At 38.3% G+C, this 23,241-nt stretch overlaps 1 protein-coding gene across 6 annotated transcripts in view; it reads right to left on the reverse strand.

The window, feature by feature from the left end:
* Nucleotides 1-23,241, reverse strand: part of sbf1 (SET binding factor 1) — an 86,347-nt gene that overhangs the window by 49,336 nt on the left and 13,770 nt on the right. For 3 of the 6 annotated variants that reach the window (XM_047390432.1, XM_047390434.1, XM_047390431.1), the window contains exons 2-9: nucleotides 12,827-12,912; nucleotides 11,260-11,397; nucleotides 10,812-10,940; nucleotides 10,503-10,613; nucleotides 6,939-7,016; nucleotides 4,867-4,896; nucleotides 2,841-2,946; nucleotides 1,428-1,560 (exon numbers count right to left, since the gene is read on the reverse strand). In XM_047390432.1, coding sequence (XP_047246388.1) covers nucleotides 1,428-1,560; nucleotides 2,841-2,946; nucleotides 4,867-4,896; nucleotides 6,939-7,016; nucleotides 10,503-10,613; nucleotides 10,812-10,940; nucleotides 11,260-11,397; nucleotides 12,827-12,912 — 811 coding nt within the window. The remainder of the gene's footprint in view (nucleotides 1-1,427; nucleotides 1,561-2,840; nucleotides 2,947-4,866; nucleotides 4,897-6,938; nucleotides 7,017-10,502; nucleotides 10,614-10,811; nucleotides 10,941-11,259; nucleotides 11,398-12,826; nucleotides 12,913-23,241) is intronic. The other 3 variants (XM_047390435.1, XM_047390433.1, XM_047390436.1) reach the window with 3 other exon arrangements.

The following is a 23,241-nucleotide window of genomic DNA, read 5'->3' on the forward strand; positions in this document are numbered from 1 at the left end:
ATAAAAGGTTTAATGTGCACATCACTGTCAGTTGTATGGGCAAAGTTATACATATGTTTCATTTAGTTCCCAGCTACACTACTCTGGAAAGTGTTAAAGCAAATTGGTCACCTCACTTTGAAAAACAATCTACAGTCAAGAGATGTGTCATTTTCCAAGTCAACGTTTCTAATGCCTGAAATTAAAGTAACCTTCTCCCTTCTAGTCTGCCTAAAACACACAACTGATGTACGTTATGAATTCTAATCGTTATTCTTAAGCTTAATTTACACTTACATTTCAGTACTCTGTGTTTTTCAGATCATTCAGTTCAATATGGTAAAATACAATCCTGTTACTGCTGTGAACCATTTTGAAAAATATTGAGGAATAATATTTACCCCACAAAAATATGTCTATGCATTCCCCTGTTCAGAGAAAACTAGTAGAAATGGAGAAAAACCTGTTATGTTGTTTAATGTTGTTAATTTGTTTTGCAGATTCATTAGCGTCTTTGTAACAATGTTGGCCGAACAGTAAAAAAAAGAGAAGGTACATTTATTTAATTTAAAAATAGTCATTTCCAACAGTTGTGTTTGCAATCATTGTTTCATAACACATCGGTGTGATATGATACAGCAAAACACCAGAGCAGGTTATTAAAAGTAAAAGCCCATGGTTCGAGAACGTCCCTGGTTTATAAAACATCAAACGAAGCTCTAACAGGAAAACTTTTCCATCTGTGTCTAAACTATAGTTTGTGTTTTACCTACTTCGATGCTTGCTCAATAGTAGCATCATCACAAATAACCCTAATAAAAACCCAGATAAAGTTACCATGACAACCACTTATTTATATACATGATGGTAACTCAGAGGAGACAACATTATGAATTGACAGGCATGTTTCGGACAAACCTGCTTATGTTCAGCTCTGATTACATGACATAAAGATTGCTCATTAGATGCCCAGACCTCAAATCAAAGTCAAGTCTGAAGTCTTTGTTCTGCAATACAAGTACAACTAGAGTCCTCATCTCGAACATCTTCTCTGGAAATCTGATCAAAAACTTTTAAATAACAATGTCCAGGCAGTAGGTGGCAATAACACTGAGATAAACTAAATCCAAATGTTGAAGACAACCTGAGCATGGCTAAAGCAACAGAGCAAAGATAACAACTGTAGCTCATGTTTTCTTTGACATCTTTTACCCTTAGCATGCCTTCTCCATCTTAGAGTTAGAGGTCAATGGGGGCAGAGTCAGAAACATATTCAATAAACCTAACCTAATCTCTCATCAATAAAATAGATTGTCTGCATGTGGAGAGGAAGTACAACAAGCAGGAAATATTTGTCTTGCTACATATCCGTGTCAGAGTGAACTGGGCCTTAGATACTGCAGAAAAGTGAGCTTCCATTGCAGCTGCAATGCAGAGTGTATTTGAACCTGTATTGGAGGGGGAACATGATGGCCAGCAGCCCTCGGCAGGCGTCTGTTAGTCTCTGGTAGCTGCTGGACAAAAACAGGATCTTGTGCTCCGTCAGAGCAGCACAGAACAGATACAACACGTTGACTATACCTGAGGGAAAAAAACAAAGAACAGAAAAAATATGAGAGGCCATCTCTGCGAAAGGACTAGGTTTCACCAAAAACAACATATAAAACTAGTCAGTTCAACCAATAAACCCTGACTAGTTTAGAAAAGAAAAATGTTCTAAATATCCTGGTGTAGTTAAATGCCTTCCAAATATTAATGAACCAGACTGATGCATTTGTGACCACATTTTTTGTTAAAAATATTAATTGATAAAGCTTTTTCTGAGAACACTATTTTTGCTTCTGTCCTAAAAACCCAAGGAAGCTGGTTTAAAAGAGACATTACAGATTAGTTCAGATTTTTTTGAAGATAACTTTTGTGAAACTAGCAGTAATAGTCTCCTTTCCTGTAATAGAGAGAAGTCACATCACAGTGAGGAAGTCTGAAAGGTAAATCCAACCTAGGAATGGAGGAAGCTAACAGTGCAGGTAAACCTGCAGCATCAGGTGATTAAACAGAATAGCTCATTTCGAGTCAGATGGCATATTTGAATCTACAAGCACTGGAAAACATAGGAACATACCACGATGGATGCTGCAACACAAGTGAGAGTCAGAAACAAAATCTACCTCAGAGCGGACTGAGGAGTGATACACCAAGTAGCCTCAGCCAAGATAACTCCACATAGGAACGCAGACATGGTGCAGCTCAAGCCAACAGCACCAAACTGTCACTCTCCTATATTGGTAGTTTACAATCTATATTATATATTCTATATAACATAGCTTTACATCCCACTGATTTGATCATTTTCAGTTTGTTTCAAATAACAACTAGCTAAAACAGACATTGTACGCCTGACTGGCTCTTTGCTTCCATCACCTGCAAGGATGTACCTACGTTTCCAACAATGTCACAGTGACATGTTCTACTAAATTCCTAATTTTCTTTCATTTACAGTAACTTGCAAGAACAATTCATTCCCCTTGAACATTTTCCCATTTTGTCAAATTACAACAACAAACCTCGATGGATTTTATTTGGTTTTCTATCTGATCAACCAAACAGGTTTTACAAATAAAAACCTGAAATAGTATCCAGGATGCGCACACTTAAATATTGCAGTGAAACCAAATCCAACTTCACTGAGCTGTTTTTTCGCTACGTTTTGTACAAAAATAAATAGTCAGTTCATGTTCAGCTTTAGGTCAATACTATTGCAAGGCACATATACTACATGAGGGTGTTTTAATGTGCAGCACTAAGACTGAGGGAAAAAAACTAAAATATATTGGAGAAAGAAAAAAACTAAAAGTCCATACCAAGCTGCCTAAAGAGCTGAGCCACACTGCTGCCGCTGACAGGAAGGGAGTCATTGATGGGAGTCTGGATAACTTGTCGGTCGCCAGCACCTAATGTAATTGTCCTCTACATGTTAAGAAAGAGGAGAGAAAAAACAGAATTAAAAGAAATAAGAAAACCAAACAAATGTGATTTTCAAGAAAATCGTTGTGTGCATCCAGAAAACAGCGTGACCCTGAGACAGAAAGATGGAGAATACCCAAAGCTTAGCAGGTACACGACAAATAAAACCCAAGCCATTCCAGCTGATCAGGTGAATGAGGCTGCAAAAGACTCCATGCCAGCAACCTTACAGAAAAAACACCAGCAGCACGACAACAAAAGGTTCCAATGGACAATGAAAATCCAAAGACATTGCAGCTGTCATGCGCTGGGACTTCCCACTGCCATCCAACAGGGACTGACTAAATAGATAATTAAGGTCTGTAAAACATGGAGCAGAGTAATATCACCAACATTTTATTCTCCAAAAACTCTTCATCACAAAATCATGTTTTTTACTTTTTAAACAGCAAAACCTCCAGTGCTGATATAGAAAGTTTGAGTTGCATTTACTGACTGACTGTAGTTTATTTACCAGTACATTTAAAAGGCAGCTAGCTATAATTCAGGTTATAGAATCATTTATAAACAACAAGCAGTTAAAAAAAAGCTTAAAATCAGTCCGACTAAAACATCAGTTGATTACCTAACAGAGTACACCACAGGTGTGTGGTTTAGAACATAGAAGTTCACATTTATTTAGCACAGAAGAAGCTCCAAAATGCTCTGGATAGCTTGGCTCAGGAGGCTCTCCAGAAAACAGTGCAGCCACATCCCATGCACTCTACAGCAGCAGTGTCAGTAGCCTTGGATAAGCCATTCAGTCCTGTGGTCCAACATCTGATCATCAGGTGTGCTTTGATTCAGTTTTATGGATAGAAGAGCCTGAACTACATCTTTTCAGCCATTGTTTTGACATAAGGCTATTCACTTTATCTGTGTTACTTTAGCTAAATGGTATAGCTGTAAACTAATAGAAAAGTTGTCATATACAGGTGAATTACATCATGTCATTAATTGATAATGTGGTCAAAAAGGTAATTTATTTCAGTATTTAGTTTAAAACAAATAAAAGTCATTTTAAATGGATTTATAACACAGAGAGACATATTTAATAATTTATTTCTGTTAATGTTTGGGATTATGGTCTACAGTTAATGATATCCCAGACTTTAGTTTCTCCAGAAAAACTAAATATTACAAAAGCCAACTTTAGGCCACCAGTTTGCTGTCTTGATTAACAATCGTTTATGCAAAATGAGCCCTGACCAAGTACTGGATGTATATGCTGTATACAACATGGACATCATTTTTAGTCAGCCCACATTTATGTATAAAATATTCAATTTTTAAGAAACTGAATTATACATTTTCATTATTTGTAAGTGAGGGTCATCAATCTTTACAGAAATGAAAACCTGAAATATATATTTCTGTGTATAATGGATCTATATAGGATGCAAGTGTGACTTGAACAGAATCACTGAAATAAATTTACCTTTCAATGATATTCAATTTTACTGACCTACAAGTGCATGAAGCATTAAGTTGACTAGATCTAGTTTACTGGCAGTTCACTGAGCCAAAGATAGCGTATTTTGGTTGTGTAAGAATCTTGGTACAACAGATTTTTATTTTTTAGGAAACTCAAGTTATGTGACCTACACTAATCTGAAACTGCTATAATGTAAACTTACTGATTCAAGCCTTTTTGATTTCATTTCCTCATGACAGCTACTGCTGTCAGCACTGAGAAAACCAAACCTAGGTTCAGTTGTCAGACTTGTGCTTTTGTAAGATCAGGTGTTGTTCACAGATAGAAAGCATCTCCATTAGTTCTCCTACAACAGTGGGTGTGCATGGAAATACTGAAGGGGGTGAGTGGGGAAAAAAAGAAGCTGATTGGTACAGAGAGAGTGGAGATATGAAATCAGGCTGGCATACCAAACTGTCCTCTCTCTGCTCTGGACCCCGCTGCACAAGCATTCAACACACACAAACACACACACAGCAGGATAAGACATGTTGGAAGGGACTGCAATAGACAGTCATGTATCAACATGGCTGCACAAACATCAACATCATAGGATGGATACAAATAGACAGAACATTGGAAGAGACACATGCAAAAACAGATATTTGGTATTTTGGCAACAATAAAACGATCATTACTTCCACTAAAAATCAAACTATACGCATAAACAACAGGGCTGTTGCTTTTCACAAGGGCCAGGTCGTTTTGGATTAGGGTTATATTTGTCTGATATTACATTTAATTTGATGGTGTGATGAGAAAGCAAAAAAGTCAATTCATTTTTTAAACACTTTGTTACAATAACAGTGACAACTTGCTTAGAGGGATTGTTTTTATTCTGAGGCATCTCAATTCCAAAAGTGAAACAGTTGCATCAAGCATAGGAGGTACAGGAACTAAAACTTAACCTATGTGTCACGCTATTAACATTAGTAAGCTCATGTGATTAGATCAAGCAGAGTGCCACTGACCTCCAGCACAATGACTTTGTTCATTTTAACTGTAAGTCAGAGCAACTGGGACTGTGACGAAGGGTAAAAATGGGACCAGAATTCCCAGATTCTGAAGGAATATCGGTGACATATTTGTATGTGCTCCTTTAATGGATCAAGTTTCTACAAATAAGCACTAGACATAGCCTAGCCCACGGTTACTCTCACATGTTTGGTTCCGTTTCCCCACTGGGAACTCTGTCTGCTCTTTACCAACCCTTGCCCTTTACCTAAATGTCACCACCTCCCTACTGAATAGTTAATCCACACTTTAACCCATATCTTAAAGCCAACAGCTTTTAGTTCAAAAAAAGAAAACAATAGGTTTGATTATTTATCTTTTTGTAAGACAAAACTTTTATGCAAGTGTCAAAGGGAGGCCAGACAGCTTGTAATCACCGACCCCTGAATTAGACTCATTCTTGAAAGTATAGTTAAATATGAAACAATAGCTTTATATACTCCTCAGAGTATTAAATACAACAATGTGGGATGAAGACTACAAATAAAATTGACATGTATGGCCACAATGGCCATTACATTTGGAGGGAAAGCCTGAGAACACTAACCCAACTGTAAAGTGTGGGGGAGGCAGCATCATACTGTGTGGATATGGTGCTGTAAGAGGGACTGGTGCACTTCACAAAAATATATCACTTTATGAGAAAAAGGTCTTATGTCAAGATATTGAAAAAACACCTCAAGGTATCAGCCAGCAGGTTAGGCAAAAATGGGCCCTCCAGATTTGGACAATGACATAACACCAAATTATTCACAAAATGACTTTGGGGCAGTAAAGTAAATTTTCTGTAAATTTATTTTGGACAAAATATTATATAGCTCTTTTCTAGTCATACCAATCACTCAAACCACTTTACACAAGAACCACATTCAATCAGACGCTAAAAAAAAGCCATACACACATTCGTACACAGATCAGTAGAAAACCTGGGATCAAGTTCTGTGCGATCATACAGTTATAGGAATTTTTAAATAGGGGTTTATGAAAAATAGCAGAAAATTCAAACTATGCTTTTCAGGAGCGAGTAGTTTGTTGTTCGGGCCTGTAAATGTTTAATGCTGATTAGGTGTGATTTTCTCTTTCAGATGCTGTGTTGCCCAGCAGGAAGCCATCTGCTAGGCCATATGGTCACCAAGCAACTGAACTATGAAGTGTAGAGCAACCGCTTTGGATGTGTGTGAGTGGGTGTTCTACAGAATAATGAAACAATTATGGTTCTTAATATCTGGAAGAAATCAAAAATATTAAATGGCAAAATAGCAAAAATTCAAATGTGAAAGAACTGATATGATCAGGTGCAATCTGAATACAAAACAGACAAAAAAGCAAGTCAGACATAGCTGAAGTCAATCAATTATTCTTGATTTTGATGAGTTAATAAAATTAAAACACTGATTTGTTTAATTGACACAATCAATAACATGGAGCTGGTTGCTGATCGGTGAATCTTGCCGAACAGGAGCATTACCTGGAGACAGGCCAGCAGCCAGTCACAGGCCGGGGACTGGGGAACTTTGTCTAAACTACAAACTGGGGACTCATCTATCTGTAACACAAAGGAGCCAGTGTACAGAAGGGTGCACACACAATGGGATACCACATATCTGGAACTATAGCAAAAAGGTACAGCTCACACAGAATCAGAGAAAATACTAATTTTAGACCATTTGTGAACTCCCAATAGCGTCTTTGGTTAGTCTGCTGCCCCCGTGATCTGGTCCGAGATAAGCAGAAGACAAGTATGACTACGAGTTCGTTAGAAAGTGGGTAAATGCTTTAGAACAAACCATGCAAATAACAAATGCAACACTAATAACATCAAGAACCAACAACCACATTTTGCATGTCTATGTCCACCTTATTCCCAGCCGTGTTGCTGTATGACTGATTGCAGATGCAATGCCAAAAAAGATAGCAAACGTTTCAATCAACCAAAATTGTTTCGAAAGCCAACTGATGTAGACTGATGTATTTTTTAAATAACTGGTTTGCAGCTTAAATAAATATCTCCTTTTGTCTCTGTTTTCAACAATCACACAATTATAGACATTTCCCTTCAAAGCTCTGGTGCCCTGTTTGCAGATGCACATTTAAATGGACAAATCTCGCTTTAACCGAATTTGAATGTTGAACATGCACCCAAAGTAAAATGGGAATATTCCTGTGATCTGTTGTGCAGTTTCCATCTGTTCTGAACAGATGAAGAAGATGAGTGTGGCTGAAGACTCTTAATCGGAGCCAGTAAAAATCCCTGTTTATGTACTCTTTTCATTTTATTACCAAAAAACAAAACCCATTACAGAAAAAACATTGGCTTTTGAAAATAATAAGAACTGAACTGCTAAGAATAGATCAGGTATGATTATAAGCAGTGTGTGAAAATGGGTACATATACACACACATAATATACACTGCTCAAAATAATAAAGGGAACACTTAAACAACACAATATAACTCCAAGTAAATCAAACGTCTGTGAAATCAAACTGTTCACTTAGGAAGCAACACTGATTGACAATCAATTTCACATGATGTTGTGCAAATGGAATAGACAACAGGGGGAAATATTTGGTGATTAGCAAGACACACTCAATAAAGGAGTGGATCTGCAGGTGGGGACCACAGACCACTTCCGAGATTAGATCCTCAGACCCCTTGTGAGACCATATGCTGGTGCGGTTGGCCCTGGGTTCCTCCTAATGCAGGACAATGTTAGACCTCATGTGGCTGGAGGTTGTCTGCAGTTCCTGCAAGATGAAGACATTGAAGATATGGACTGGCCCGCCCGTTCCCCAGACCTGAATCCGATTGAGCACATCTGGGACATCATGTCTTGCCCCATCCACCAACGTCACGTTGCACCACAGACTGTCCAGGAGTTGGCAGATGCTTTAGTCCAGGTCTGGGAGGAGATCCCTCAGGAGACCATCCACCGTCTCATCAGGAGCATGTCCAGGTGTTGTAGGGAGGTCATACAGACACGTGGAGGCCACACACAATACTGAGCCTCATTTTGACTTGTTTTAAGGACATTACATCAAAGTTGGATCAGCCTCTAGTGTGTTTTTCCACTTTACTTTTTTGTGTGTGACTCCAAATCCAGGCCTCCATTGGTTAATAAATTTGATTTCCATTGATGATTTTTGTCTGATTTTGTTGTCAGTGCATTCAACTTTGTACAGAACAAATTATTCAATATTTTATTCATTCAGATCTAGGATGTGTTATTTCAGTATTCCCTTTATTTGTTGGAGCAGTGTACATATACACATGTTATATCATATATATATATTTTATGTATATATAAAATATGTATATACATATATAAGATTCTACTGTTTGTCTTTATATTGATGAACCTTTTTTATCTTAGCATATGTATATATATATATATATATATATATATATACATATTTTATATATATATAAAATATGTATATATATATATATATATACACACACACATATTATATATATATATATATATATATATATATATATATATATATATATATACACACACACATATTATATATATATATATATATATATATATATATATATACACATTATATATATAAATAACATATGAATCAGTACATCAGTGTTCAGTTCACTGTCCCTACGTGCATGCTCGGTTATAAAGATCGCTGCAAAGTCAATAACACCATGCAAGCGACTGTCCACTGTCTCTCTGTGCTCATCTAGGACAGGTGAATGCTGCAAGTCACTGACTCTGATACAACCTACTATTTAACCAATCTGAATAATAAACTGAATTTTACTGCATTGTTTGATTACTAGGATCAATTGGAATGTAAATACTTGCCTTGGAATATGTAAGATTCAACTGAATTGACTTTGTAAAGTGCCTTGAGATGGCATGTGTTGTAAATTGGCAATATATGAATTGAAGAGTGGCATTATTGGGCACATCTACATTTTTCAGTTCTTCTGCATCAGACCACTGCCAATCATATTTATCATCATAAAACAAGCCCTGAACAAAACAATAGGAAGTGCTTTTTCAAAATTGGCAGAGTAAACGCGATAGCAAGTCCGACTTTCTTAGTAACATAGTTATGTTCCTATATAACTAATAAGTAACAGTGCAAGACATCCTTTGCTTTCTATTGCTGACAGCATTCTCCACCTATACTTGAAATTTCTCCAATGCACAACTAATGCACTCTCAGCAGATTTCAAACCATAGAAAATCACCGATATATTTTAAATTAAATTCTAATACTACCTATATGACAATCCAGCTGCATGGCTCCAAGATCACCCCATTCCTACTATGCCTGAACAGCCTGCTGTGTGTATTTCTCCTGTTGATTTCACTAGAACCCTAGCCCGGTGATGTGTGCATTTAGGCGCTGACTAGGCATGAGCTTGTCTCAGACTTTCAACAAAATGTGAGCAACCTTTTTAAATAAATAAGTAAATACTGATATAGCTCATAGTTTCTCAGATTCTTCTCCATCCATAGCAGTGGAGTTAACAAAACTGCTAAATAGAAATGTAATCAATGGCATTTCTTCAGGTCACCATCCTCATCTTTGAAAGATAAATGTGCTGCTATTATATTATTGTACTAAAAGTGCACAAGTTGACAATCATGGCATACAGGATTTGGTCGGATACAGTAAAACTGTTTTTTTCTTCAGTGTCAACTGCAAGAATATGATGTGATGAGCTGGTCAATATAGTCCTGTAGGTTCCACAGATGTTTGCAGATTTTTCCCATTAAACTCATCATTAGTAGACTAATCAGCAATGTTTAAATGTTCATGTTCACAATCTCATTTACACATTAACTGCCTTATATTATGTTTGCAAATAACTGAATATTTTGGTAACTGTTGCATGAATGACAGCAATCCAAGTCAAAACAAGTAACATTTATCAGATTGACATGGCACTGGTATGAACTGCTCCAGTCAGTATTGAGAGAAACACAGCAGCAGTAAGCTAATCTCTGGTCAAAGCTATGCAAATGTAACACGAAGTTAATCATCAGTATTCATACCTGGGAGCCTCCGGCAATGGGAATGACACAAGTTAGAAGGTTTCCGATCACAGTTTCTAAGGGGGCTGAAAGGCTGTCTACATGGACGGTGTAGATCAGACCAAGACAGTTCTGTGGAATCAAGGCAGAGATGCAGAAGTTAAAGATCAGCAGATCAATGGTACAAAGCCAATAATGATGCATATAATGCTACAAAATGTTCCCTATATCTGTTCAATGTCTATTAATTTTAAATAAAAATGTCTCCATTAAGATGCGTGGAGAAACAAAGCCGTAGGTGTGTTACTGAGAAACCTGACCACGTCCTACCCTGAACGCCTCTGTGTAATCAAGTCGAGACACTACCACCAGGCTCTTAGGTGCAAAAACTTTAGGAGTTTGGACTACAGTTGGCTCCTCGTCTGCCTCATCAGCATCACCAGTCTCAGTCTTCTTCAGCTGAACACAAAGCAGAAACAGATACGGTGACGACATTAAACTGAAATAAATGCTTTGAGAAACCCAAAATTACAAGTTAAGTGTTTTTGTTAAGTCCTAACAACATTAATCAAACTAAACAGTATCCTCAAATGACCCTTTAAATACATATACGGTCAAAAACAAAATACACATAAAACATGGTGGGTCGTATTAGTGTTGTTTGGTAATCATGCAAAAATGAACCTGTAATCGTTGTTCAGCTATTGACATCCAACAGCTTTGTGTGTGATCATAGTCAAAGGCCAATGGGACTATGACTAGCTAGCATAAATCTCACCTGTGGATTGTCCAAGCCCTCCCAGAAAGTAAAGCAGGCACAGTAGTGACGATCCGAGTTGATGTCAGTCAACACCGCAACAAAGAAGGAGGCTGGCTGCCGCTCTGGAACCAGCTGCCAACCGCTGGGCTGACAGAACTAGAAAGAAAGTGAGAGGAAAAGCAGGAAAGAAAATACGAGTAAAGCTAAGACCAGAGTGCATACCAGGTTGGGTAATATCAGGTGCTGCAAAGTTTAATTTCATGTTTAAATCAAAATCTATTTAGTAATCTAAACAGAAGGTGTAATCTTTCAGATAGTTTGTATTGTCGGCTCCCATTGTTCAACAGCTTAATGACACAGACACGCAGACACCCATTATTGCTTCCGTAAACAGTGTGCTGCTGTGTGAGGTCTACATTCTCTTTCTGCGCATGCTAGTCGCTCGGGAGTTGCGAATTGTTCAAACTGAAGTCTGATAGTAGTCACATTTAACAAGTATTTTGAACGACCACTCAAAAAAAAAAAAAAAAACGGATTCAGCAAAAAAAAATATTGGAATTGAGCATTAAGACCTGCAGTGTGAATGCAGACAACGATTAGGTCATGGTGAATTCGACTTCTAATCTCATCATCAAAGATGAATGCTTAAACATACCAGTGGAGACATGCAACAAGCTTATCAGCCATCAGAAGAAGCATCTGGTTGCTCTCACAGCCAATAAAGGCTTTTCCTTTGATCAGTGACAAGGGTAGGACAAGTTCAAATCTATTTAAATTGTAGCAAAAATATGAACAACAGATTCTAGTCACATAATCATATAATTAGAATTGTTTTTGTGATCACTAGAAACCAAAATCTAAATTGAATAATACATGTGCTAAAATACTGATGCATTTGAGATGATTTTGCTGTAGCCTTCTCAAATTTGGGCTGGCCTCTAACATTCAGACACATCATCTAGCATGTCATTAAATACATTTGTATCCACAGGAGATCATAGCATAGGGGTAAGGTGGAAAGCAAGCCTAGAATATTAGCCCTGCACCACCATGCTTGACATATTGTGAGGTGTCTGAAGAGCTATGCTATTTAGTTTTTTCCAATTGTTCTACATGTCATTTCATCTCTATTTTGATTATATCTGTCCAAAGAACATTACAATTTCTCTGGTTTGATCTGACTTTGCAAATCAAAGCTGTGATGTTCAAGACCCTCTCCTGGCAACCCTTCCAAACAGGCCATACTCATCTTGGGTTTCTTTTTCTCTAATTTTAATGTGATTAGCATTTACACACAGATGGTTTGATCTGAGCACTGGTTGTAATACGGGATGAAGAAGATCTTGTTCCTTTCTCTCAACGTCCCAATTATTTTTTATCACTGTTTCTTATTGTAGTAAAAGCACAAGAACAACATTGCATCTGCGTCTCAATGTTGTCAGATCTATCTCAAGCGCTGACAGTTGCTAGTCATTGAGTGTAACTATTGTGCTGTCAGGGGAATTAAACCCCTAACCTTGACGGGGCTAAATTCATGTTGTGGCCACTGAGGTACACAGGAAGATGACAATCAGCATAGACTCACCAGTTCTATGCCTTGTGGGAAAGGGCTGTCCTCCCAGTCTTTCTCAGGAAACCGCTGGAGAATGCGACCCTGACCCTCACCCTCCACTGCAGGGAGACAGACAGAGGAGCAAAGGAAGAGGTCAGTCTGTGTTGTCTACAATGTTTGTTGTAATGTTCGTTTTCACAAATAAGCTTAGAAATCATTTAGGCACTATTTACATAATATTTGAAACATTCAGCTCTCATTTCAGCATGCAAGTGAATGCTTATTTATATGATCACAAACAGGTCATGCATGTTTTTTCTGGACAACCGGGTCCAACTATAAAGACAGCAGGCAAGCATAACATATCTAGGTTTTATAGATTAAAATATCACTGAAAATGTAATCAATTACATTGATTCATTTCAGAAGTGAAATATAAATCTAAAGTGAAGTGCATATATAGGATAAAACGTTCCTTTATTGAATCCCATGGTGTTATACATTTGTTATAGGAGAATCAAACTATTTGCAAATGAAGTAATAGAACATTATAAATACGTCCAAGAATACCTCTTAATAAGTAACATTAAATTAACAGCTACAGGTATCATGGTGCATGGCAGAGCTATCTGTATACACAAAGTACTACAAATGTTTAGTAGCACAACAAACGTTGGTCAATAAAATAATGATAATAATAATTATTATTATTATAATTAATATAATTATTATTGTTATTAGTATTAGTTGTAGTAGTAGTAGTAGTAGTAATTAAGGTCTAATTAATTGGGAAAACTCTGCAGACTCTATTGATTAAGGCTTAGAGCTGATAACCAAAATAGAGTACTCAGGAAATAGTAATATTACATGAGACCAATAAAAAGATATGTTTTTAAAAACAAATATTATATTGGGGAAGACTGCTGGCTTGACAGTTGTCCAGCAGAAAGTTACTGAAACCCTCCAGAACAAGGTTAGCAACCAAAGCCCACAGTCTTGCTGCGTCATTCGCTGCGGAGTTGTGAACCGCTGCACAGACACTCATGACATTTGGTCTCACACAGGTGAGCACACACTCCCACCAGTAAATACAGACCGCACTGAAAAAGATGTCGCAACCACCTGTAAAACAAGCTAATATATCTGTTTTTTTAAACACCCCCAGAGTTGTGACGATGGCAGCCCCAACTCTCTTACTCCGTATTCACTATAGAAAATACTGCTTCAAGAACCACTTGCTGCCCCTTACAAGCAGAAAATATCAGCATGCCACCGGGTGAGAGCCCTTGACCCGGCTTGGCTATCAGAGGGGAAATACTCCCCCTGGCTGTACAAGACTGATCTTGGTAAGTATGTGACTACACATATAACGAAGACAGAGATGGAGAGAAACAGACCGATGTAGAAAACAAAGCTGTAGATAAATGATAAATGTTTGTTATAGGTGTTCTTTTTAATAACTCAAATAATGTTCCATCTATATTGATTAAAGCAGCTGTTATATTGCTACTATTGAAAGAAAACTTCAAAATAATTTAAAGTGCTTGTGTCAGTTGCACCAACCCACCTCCCCTTCCTTCCCCTCAACTTTCCATTACTATGCTTAGATACAGCACTCAATGTTCAGCTGACCCTGTATGGCTTACTCTCCTTGTGGAGAGGCTCAACAAGTGGCAAGCCAGCAGTCTTCCCCCATGATTGTGTTGGCCATAACTTTTCTATATTATAAATCTTTTTTTACTGGTCTTATGTTTTTTTGTTTTTTTGTTTAGTATGTGCCTGAAACGTCATGTGGGGGTTTATCACCAGTAAGATGTGTTAAACTGTTACTTCCTGCTGATTAATGGGGCTATTTCTGCCAATGCTATGAGCTTGGCCTATTGCAGTAGCACAATAATACAACAAAGGGTGACTTTTGTAACCAACACAAGCCAGTCTTTCAGCTTGGTTCCAACTGTAGCCCTGCTGGCTGCTTAAAGGCACCATTCATCTACACAGAGAATACACTCAACTTCCAAATACAAAGGAAATGCAGCTAGAAACAAAAGTGCACAAAACCAGATGCTAACACATGCTAAAAAGAGATGATCACCAGTTTTTACACACGCTAAAAATCTACCAAATGATCCCTAAAAGAAACACTCTGTGGGACTTCAAGAAAAATTAAACAGACCCGCAAACAATACAGAAAAACCTTGAAATTAGGGCAGCGGCTGAAACTAGGGAAATCAAAAAGATGAGCAGACACTTGGCTCTCTGGGATGGATTAACCCACCTTTTTTTATTACTCTCTTCCTTTTTTTATCATTGCAAATTCCCCATCATTATTTTAAACATCTTAGCAACTAAAATATAAGCAAGGTGTGCTTTCAGGGCCGCTAGAGACCATTTAACTGGTCAAATATATTACTGACATGCAGTGACACTTGAAATAAAATGTCCAACCAAATATTGTATCCAAGCAGTGCTTTGTGATTGCGGCAATGCACACACTGATACTATGATGACTGTAATTCAATTTGTGCAGCCCTAGTTAAAAGTCTATATCCAGTAAATAGACATAAACTTTAATTATTCTTTGTAAGTCGTATATTTAGCCATTACAAAACAATATAACAGTTCCTGTGCAAGGGCCAAAATTAATCTGGACCATTTACATTGAATCAAATCAAAAAGATTTCAATCCTAATCCCTTCCTAATGATTTACTGTTGTAGCTGCTTTTAAAACAAAAACTGTGAAAACTTGGTGGAAACGCTCCGGTGTTTACTAGGACCTGGTGTAAGCAGTTGTTTTTAAAGCAGCAAACATGCGGCCCCAGTACAGCTCAATGGATGATGAGCTAAGCACACATTTATCACTGGGGTAGGCTATTCATTTTCCCACAGAGGCACCTAGTCTGGACCGAAGACTGAAACTGTTCCAATAATATATTTCACAAAAAAAAATAATCATAATTTAAATTGCTGCTGGTAACAGTAGACACTGCAACTGAACAATACAAAAGAAATCCTCCTACAGGAAAACAATTGTCAAAAAAGGGAAAAAAATTGCAAATTCTTATATTTCACTGTATGTGTAGTTTGATCATCAGTTTATAGTGTAACCCCAGAGAAGGGCAGTCTGTTCTCCACAAACAAAACCACTTTACCTTTGATTTGATGAAATAAAAGCAGCACAATATAACTGCACCATATTAGGAAATTGGACTCTCATATTATTGCTTCACACTCTTTGTGACCTTTAGCATGTTGGGCACCATCTGTGTCAGGTCTAGGCACCCACTGCAGTGAGTCTTAAAGCAGTGTATTCTTATTTGTGCACAAACTTAATTTAGTCAGTCAGTCAGTCATTTTCTACCGCTTATTCCATAGTGGGCTGCGGGGGAGCTGGTGCCTATCTCCAGCAGTCTATGGGCGAGAGGCGGGGTACACCCTGGACAGGTCGCCAGTCCATTGCAGGGCAACACACAAACAACCATGCACACACTCATTCATACACCTAAGGTCAATTTAGAGTGACCAATTAACCTAACAGGCATGTCTTTGGACTGTGGGAGGAAGCCGGAGTACCCGGTGAGAACCCACGCATGCACGGGGAGAACATGCAAACTCCATGCAGAAAGACCCCAGGCCAGGAATCGAACCCAGGACCTTCTAGCTGCAAGGCAACAGTGCTACCAACTGCGCCACCGTGCAGCCCACAAACTTAATTTATGCATATTTAATTTCAGTTTTCCTACTGACCAACGTAGGCCAATTAGGAACATCTAGGGGGCCGTATGAGGTCAAAAGAAAACGTCCAGCTCTGATTTAGGTGAGGTGAAGACTCCAGTAACACTTGAGGGCCACAAGCCGAAATGAATTGGTCTGCTAATAAAGTTGTTCTCTAGTATTTTAAGTGTTGTTCGAGTCTCTGTCCCTCTCCATGTACCTTGGGGTTGGGTGAAGCTGTGCCAGAAACTGTTGGATCTCAGGTCTGATTTAGGGTGAGTGTGCTGGCACCAACACTGGGCATATGACCACACGCTGTAGAAACAAGTAAAGCCATAGTCTCTCTTTCAAAGTCTGAACCCAGCTCCCTCCAGATACTGGGCTCATCAACGGAAAGTAACAGCAAGCCAAAGAAGCCCTTTTTTGTCACGGAGGCCTGATTCCCATTCTGCCTCAGGGATGTGAAATAGATGAATAAGTATAGTGTAAAGCTGTTGGTTTACCAAGCATAGGACACTTTGAATATAACTGCATCTGAATCTGTATGGTTGGATGAACCACTGCATGAAAGCAAAGCCACATTACAGTTTCAACTAGATTGAGGCACAAATTGCTATATATTATTATAATCCAAATTCTATCCATCAATTTATTGATTTAATAAAAAATTTAAATTTATTGAAATTGAAAGACTTTGCTTATTGTGTCCATTGGTTAATTAGTATCATTGAATTGTCCTTAGGTTCGTCCAGTGTTTCTTCTGTAAACACCAAATAAACCTAGAATACACAATAAAAATGTGGATCATCATTCAAGTAGCCAAAAATACAGCCATGGACGTACACTTGATCTAGTTTTTACTCTGCGCATGATTTTCACTTGCTTGATTTTAGAACATTTTATCTCTGATCATGAATGTGGGATGCAGTTCCTTTTCCCGAATTAATTAGCCCATAAGAACATGAGTAAATAAAGTCAGATCCATATTTATTTGGAAAGACATAACTTCATTTTTAATTTGGTTTCATACATCAGAACAAGAAAATGTAAATTAAATAACTCAGATGCAGTTTTAGTTTAGACCTTAAGCTTTAATTTAGTGGGTTGAACAAAAATATTGCATAAAAATGTAAGGAACTAAAGGACTTTTAACACAATCCTTTGATTTCAGGGGCTCAAAAGTATTTGGACAAATTAAATAACTGAACCTAAAATGTTCATTTCTAATACTTGGTTGAAGGCATTGGAACACAACAAAACACCAAAGTTCAAATGCACCCGATCTGAAGCGGTTCAAGAAAGACAGTTCTTTCGGCAGAAAAAACCTATCCAGTTAGTTTGCAGTTCTGGAATGCGACAGTACCGGAGGAGAATGGGTTCCCACTAGCTGTATGAATGATTCTTCTTAAAACTTTGATCGTTAATTTGCATCTTTTTTTTCCATCAATGCATTTCTTGAAAGAATGTTATTTATTTGCAACAAAACATTTTATGATTAAGGGTTTTGATGTTTCAGAGTAAGTTAAATATCTTTTTTTTTGCCACATTTTGTCTGAGGAATTGAAGCTACCTAGTGCAAACCTTGATTTAAGGTGTTAATCCGATTAGACCACAACCTTCCTCACTGCACAAATTCACATTAAATGATATGCCTAAATCCAATAAGCATTATGTACATAGCTTCAAGTTGGAAATATGCATAAAAATAGTTAAAATGGTCACTTGCCCAAAACCTGCACACACAGTGTATGTCAAGATCTGGTTTCAAATCACTGATTAAAAGTAATGTTCTGATCTAATTGGTACTGATCCGGTCAGCTATAAAGAGATGATCTTTTCTGCCTTTGGGACTTCTAGAAGTAACTCAGCTACTTCTAAAATGTATGCATTTGTTGGAACAAACTTGCATAACATTTGGAAAACACCTAAGACATCTCAGTACAATGACAGATATGGGTTGCATAATCCTGCACACACCAGGGAAAATATTCTCATACACACAGCAGCAAAGCTAGGTCAGATTGGACATTTATGTTTTCGTTTAACCCTGATTTTACTGAGTGCAAGACATTTAAAAACAACAACCGTTTTAGACAGTACCCATCTTATTACCGAGCTTTCCAAATTCAAAACTTGTTAATTTGTCAGTCAATGCTGATGATGGGTAAAATTGGCTACAGCCTGTTCAGCGAGGGGCATGTTGAAACAAGGAGCAGCACAACTGACAAGGACATACAGAACGAGAAAGACACAAATAAAAGCATTATTTTTCTTCTGATTTATTATCACCACCAAAGATATCATATATCCCTGTTATACAGATAGTTGCAGAAGGTTTTCAAATAGCATGACAGTATGCGGAGCTGTTCATGATATACGATAAAAGTTTCAGAGCACTCCCTGACAGTTTGTGTAATGTGAGAGGAATTTGAAACGAGTTGAGTGTCCTTGCATGGATATGACATGCAGTTGCTCTGAGGGGTTGCCTAACAGCAGCCAAATAATGACTGGATTCCTATCTTCAGATATTAAACCTAAAGTCTATAATACAGAGCTGACCAGCATTTATTGATAAAAGTCCTTGAACCCAAACTCCGCTTATGATCCAGAAGCACAGGTCTCTTTTTTTGGTAAACATATTCCTAACTAGGCTGAGTTTAGTACCATGTCCGGGGATTTTGCTGGCACTCACCACATCTTGCATGATAATTCAAAGTCTCTGGAATCAAGTGTTTCATTATGGAGACAAATGATTGCTTGTGATATAAATCAATTTCACAATTCCAGCAGTATTCCTGTTGTAAACAACAGCTTTTCTTTCCCTTTAAATTATTGGTGCTAGAGTTGAGAGAACTGTCTGCACCGTAACAAGAATAACAGAAACTGATAGAGCTGATGAGAAACTGGGTTATCTCATCAGATTTTCCCACCGTGGTGTCTCTCAGTAAGCTACATCTATCAGTCGGCTACTGTATGTCTGGCCATTAGGTTGTTTCTGGGACTTTCACACTGAACGTTGCTCCAACTCCACTGCACCCTGAAGTCCATTTATTTGTATTGCATACTATGCCCAACAATGGTTTTGTGTCGCGCTGCTCAGGTCACAAATGAAATTTGTTGAGCTCTGACTGGAATGCGCTCTGACAGATACTGCAGACGGAGACAGGATGTGTATCAAATCGGTCCAGACAGAGCAGAAAGTAGAGTAAGGCTAAAACAGTAAATCAGATTAATTGCTAATTGAAATAATCGCTAACTGGAGTGTACAGGCTCTAAAAATATGCCATTTGCTAAAAGAACATCACACTTAGAGAAGTAATTAGGCCAAAACTGTACAGAAAATATGTAAATTTTTCATTTAAGATGAAAAACCTTCTTTGTCCGGAAATATGCTCTATCCAGAACTACTCAAGGGGCATAGCTGTTTCTTCACCTGGTTCAGATTCTGTAAAAAATCTCCTATTAAGCACCTTTTGCTATCCAATTATTAATCAGAAAAAATACTTAGAAATTAATTAAATCGATAATCAAAATAATCTTTAGTTGCAGCCCTAAGGTGGGGGGTCAATGTGGAAACAGAACTTCCTTTCGCACTGTACCCTGTGGATGAACAGACCACAGCGCCATTGGTGTTGTGTTAGTTTAGGTGCATATAGAAAAATATTAGGTGGATGAACAGTGAGACGTAGACTGAACATTCCAAATAACATGTATTGCACATATTCAATACTTCTTACCCGTAGGCTATTCTTCCTTAGTGTTGGAAGCAGGATGCATTCAGCATAGAGAAAATGTGAGGGATCATTCACCATTCCCTGTGCTGGCCCATGGACTGACTGTTCATAAATTGTCTGGAAGGACTTGTACTCCCTTTTCTTCATCCCCATTTTGAAGTAAGATAGGAAGTAATTGTTGAATTCCTGACAGGCATCTAATAAAGATGACTGACAGCACTCAGTTACAAAAACATGGAAGAAGCCTCTAGCACTTCTAAATCATTTTTGTTGCAGCATTTTGGGTATTCTGTACAAAACAAAATGCTGACAGACAAGGTATACATTATTTGTGATAACTGTGAACATACTGCAGCTGGTTAACCATTAGCTAAAGCTAAAGCATGAAGCTAAATTTAGCATCTGCTAAGGGCTTCCGACTGGTGCTAAAGGACTGTTTTACCACCCTAGAGATAAAAAAGCACAAATAAAAGAATCTTTAAAACATAGTTTGTGAAAGGGACAACATTTATTTGTTAAAAACAAAAACTGCTTTCCATATTTTTAGTATTTAACAGAATATTTTGTTAGTCTTGTCTAATCTCAGGAACTCAATATCGTGTATGATCGTGTATGAAGTTAAAAGTAACACTTGAAGATTATTGGAGCAAGTTAAATGATATGTAAGCATATGTAAGCACATGACAACTACTAGTGATGCTGATTGTGATTGACGAAACCCATCTGCTCATAGGATCACTGTGGCATAGCATAGATGAAAGAAACATGCACGTTTGCTCAACCAGACCACAGCTTCTCGTTCATAAGCCTTCAAACCACAATGACACGACATCCTGATGTTTCCACAGTAACTGTAGCAGTTGGGACAAAACACCTCAGTTTAGTCAGTCTGAGATGTTGAACTGAGGCAACCTTAATTCACCAGAACCTTTAAAGAAAGAACGCTTAATTAAAGTGATAATGCACATGTTCATACAGCGACAACCTGAGCCACATAATACTGTCATTATAGAATTCTTAATATCAATACTAAAGCATCAAAAACTAAATTAAAACAGAAACAAAATATACTAATGGTTAGATCTATAGAAACACCTAATACATTTCTATGCAACAGCCACCTTCCTCTCCTCAGTCCACCTATCTGCACTAAAGATCACTAACTAAGCTGTAAATAGGCAGTTTCTGCCTCAGAAGACCAGGAAAGCTCTAGGAACTGATGGTATTTTCCTCGTCTGCCTGAAAGCCTGCACTCACCAACTGGCCCCCATCTTCACTGAGATCTTCAACAGGTCTCTAGAGCTGTATGAAGTTCTGTCCTACTCCGAGCATTCCACCATCATGCCAGTCCGGCGACTGGTGTTGAAGCATCTGAAGGATATCGCATTCCCCCTACTGGACCCCCTGCAGTTTGCTTACCGGGCAAACAGGTTGTCAATTTGGTACTACAATTCATCCCTTAGCAGCTCAACCACCCAGGGGCGTAACACCAGGATCCTGTTTGTGGACTTCAGCTTGCCCTTCAACACCATCAACCCAGGCGTTCTCCACCAAAGGCTCACCCAGCTCATAGTCCTGGCCTCCACCTGTCAGTGGATCATCAGCTTCCTGACTGACCAGCAGCAGCACCTAAGACCGATGAGCATCTTGTCCCACAAAGAACCATTAACACCGTCATCCTCCAGGGATGTGTTCTCTCCCCATTCCTCTTCTCTCTGTACACAAATGACTGCACCCCAACAGTGCTGAAGTTTGCAGATGACACTGCTGCCATTGGTCTGATCCTGGACAATGATAAGTCTGCATACAGACAGGAGGTGGATCGGCAGGTCCACTGGTGTGGTCAGAACAAGTTGGAGCTTGACCCGCTCAAGACAGTGGAGATCACGATGGACTATTGGATAACACCCTCCACACTCCCTCCCTTCACCATCCTAAACAACACTGTGTCCACTGCTGATCATGATCCTCACACATAGACAATGTTCATAAGAAGGTCCAACAGAGATTGTACATCCTGAGGCAACTCAAGAAATTCAACCTTCCACAGGAGCTGCTGGTCATCTTCTACACTGCCCAAATTCAGTCTGTCCTGTGTGTGTCCATTACCGTTTCATTTGGCTCATGCACAAGACAGGACAGGTCCAAAGTGCAATGACCAATTAGGTCTTTTACCTTCAGGTTGGCGCTATTTGCAAAAACCAGCCACCACAGAGATAGTTTCTTCCCCCATGCTGCCTCTCTAGTGAACACTTGATAGTTAGAGTGCCCAGATCGATCCCATGCATATTTGCACTAATTGAAACTTGTCTTGCTCTTATGTTAAAACACTTTATATATACATATTTACAAAAAAAACATTTCCTTTCGATTTTTCCTTTTCATATATTTATATTTAAAATGTCTTTACTGAGAGCAAAGGGGAACAGAAGTCAAATTCCTTGTCTGTGTGCACAAACATGGCAAATAAAACTATTCTGATTCTATTGTGCATTACTGTGTTTCAACACTATGTCATTATAAATTCAGGTCTGACATCTCACCCTCTGGGAATGTTTTTATTTGCTATTAGTTCCGTCACTAGTTCATTTCTTACAAAACTGTGTCAAAAGAATGCTTTTCTATTCATGCAAAGCTGCCATTTAGGAGTCCAACAGCAACAACAAAAAAAGCTATATGTGGCAAGCTCTGTAGCCTTGGACACAATGGTGGGGGGGACATTTTCTTTGAGAAAAACTTCTTCAGCAAACTCACATCCTTCCTTCAAAAGCTAATGCACCCTCCTCCCCCATACTACTCCACCATCCAAATCCTAAAACAAAAAGAAAGGCCTCAGAGAAAATGGCTTCAAAAAAGGAAACTGCAGCCAGAGTGGACACACGTATTTAGTTTTTCCATTTTAGTATTTAGTGGCCTGCAATTTCTCCAGACCTGAATCCCATAGAAAACCTATAGGGCCAGCTAAGTCACCGTCTAGAAGTTTGTAACTGTGCAACCCAGAA

This window comes from Girardinichthys multiradiatus, chromosome 17, assembly GCF_021462225.1.
Source record: "Girardinichthys multiradiatus isolate DD_20200921_A chromosome 17, DD_fGirMul_XY1, whole genome shotgun sequence".
NCBI classification, from domain to species: domain Eukaryota; kingdom Metazoa; phylum Chordata; class Actinopteri; order Cyprinodontiformes; family Goodeidae; genus Girardinichthys; species Girardinichthys multiradiatus.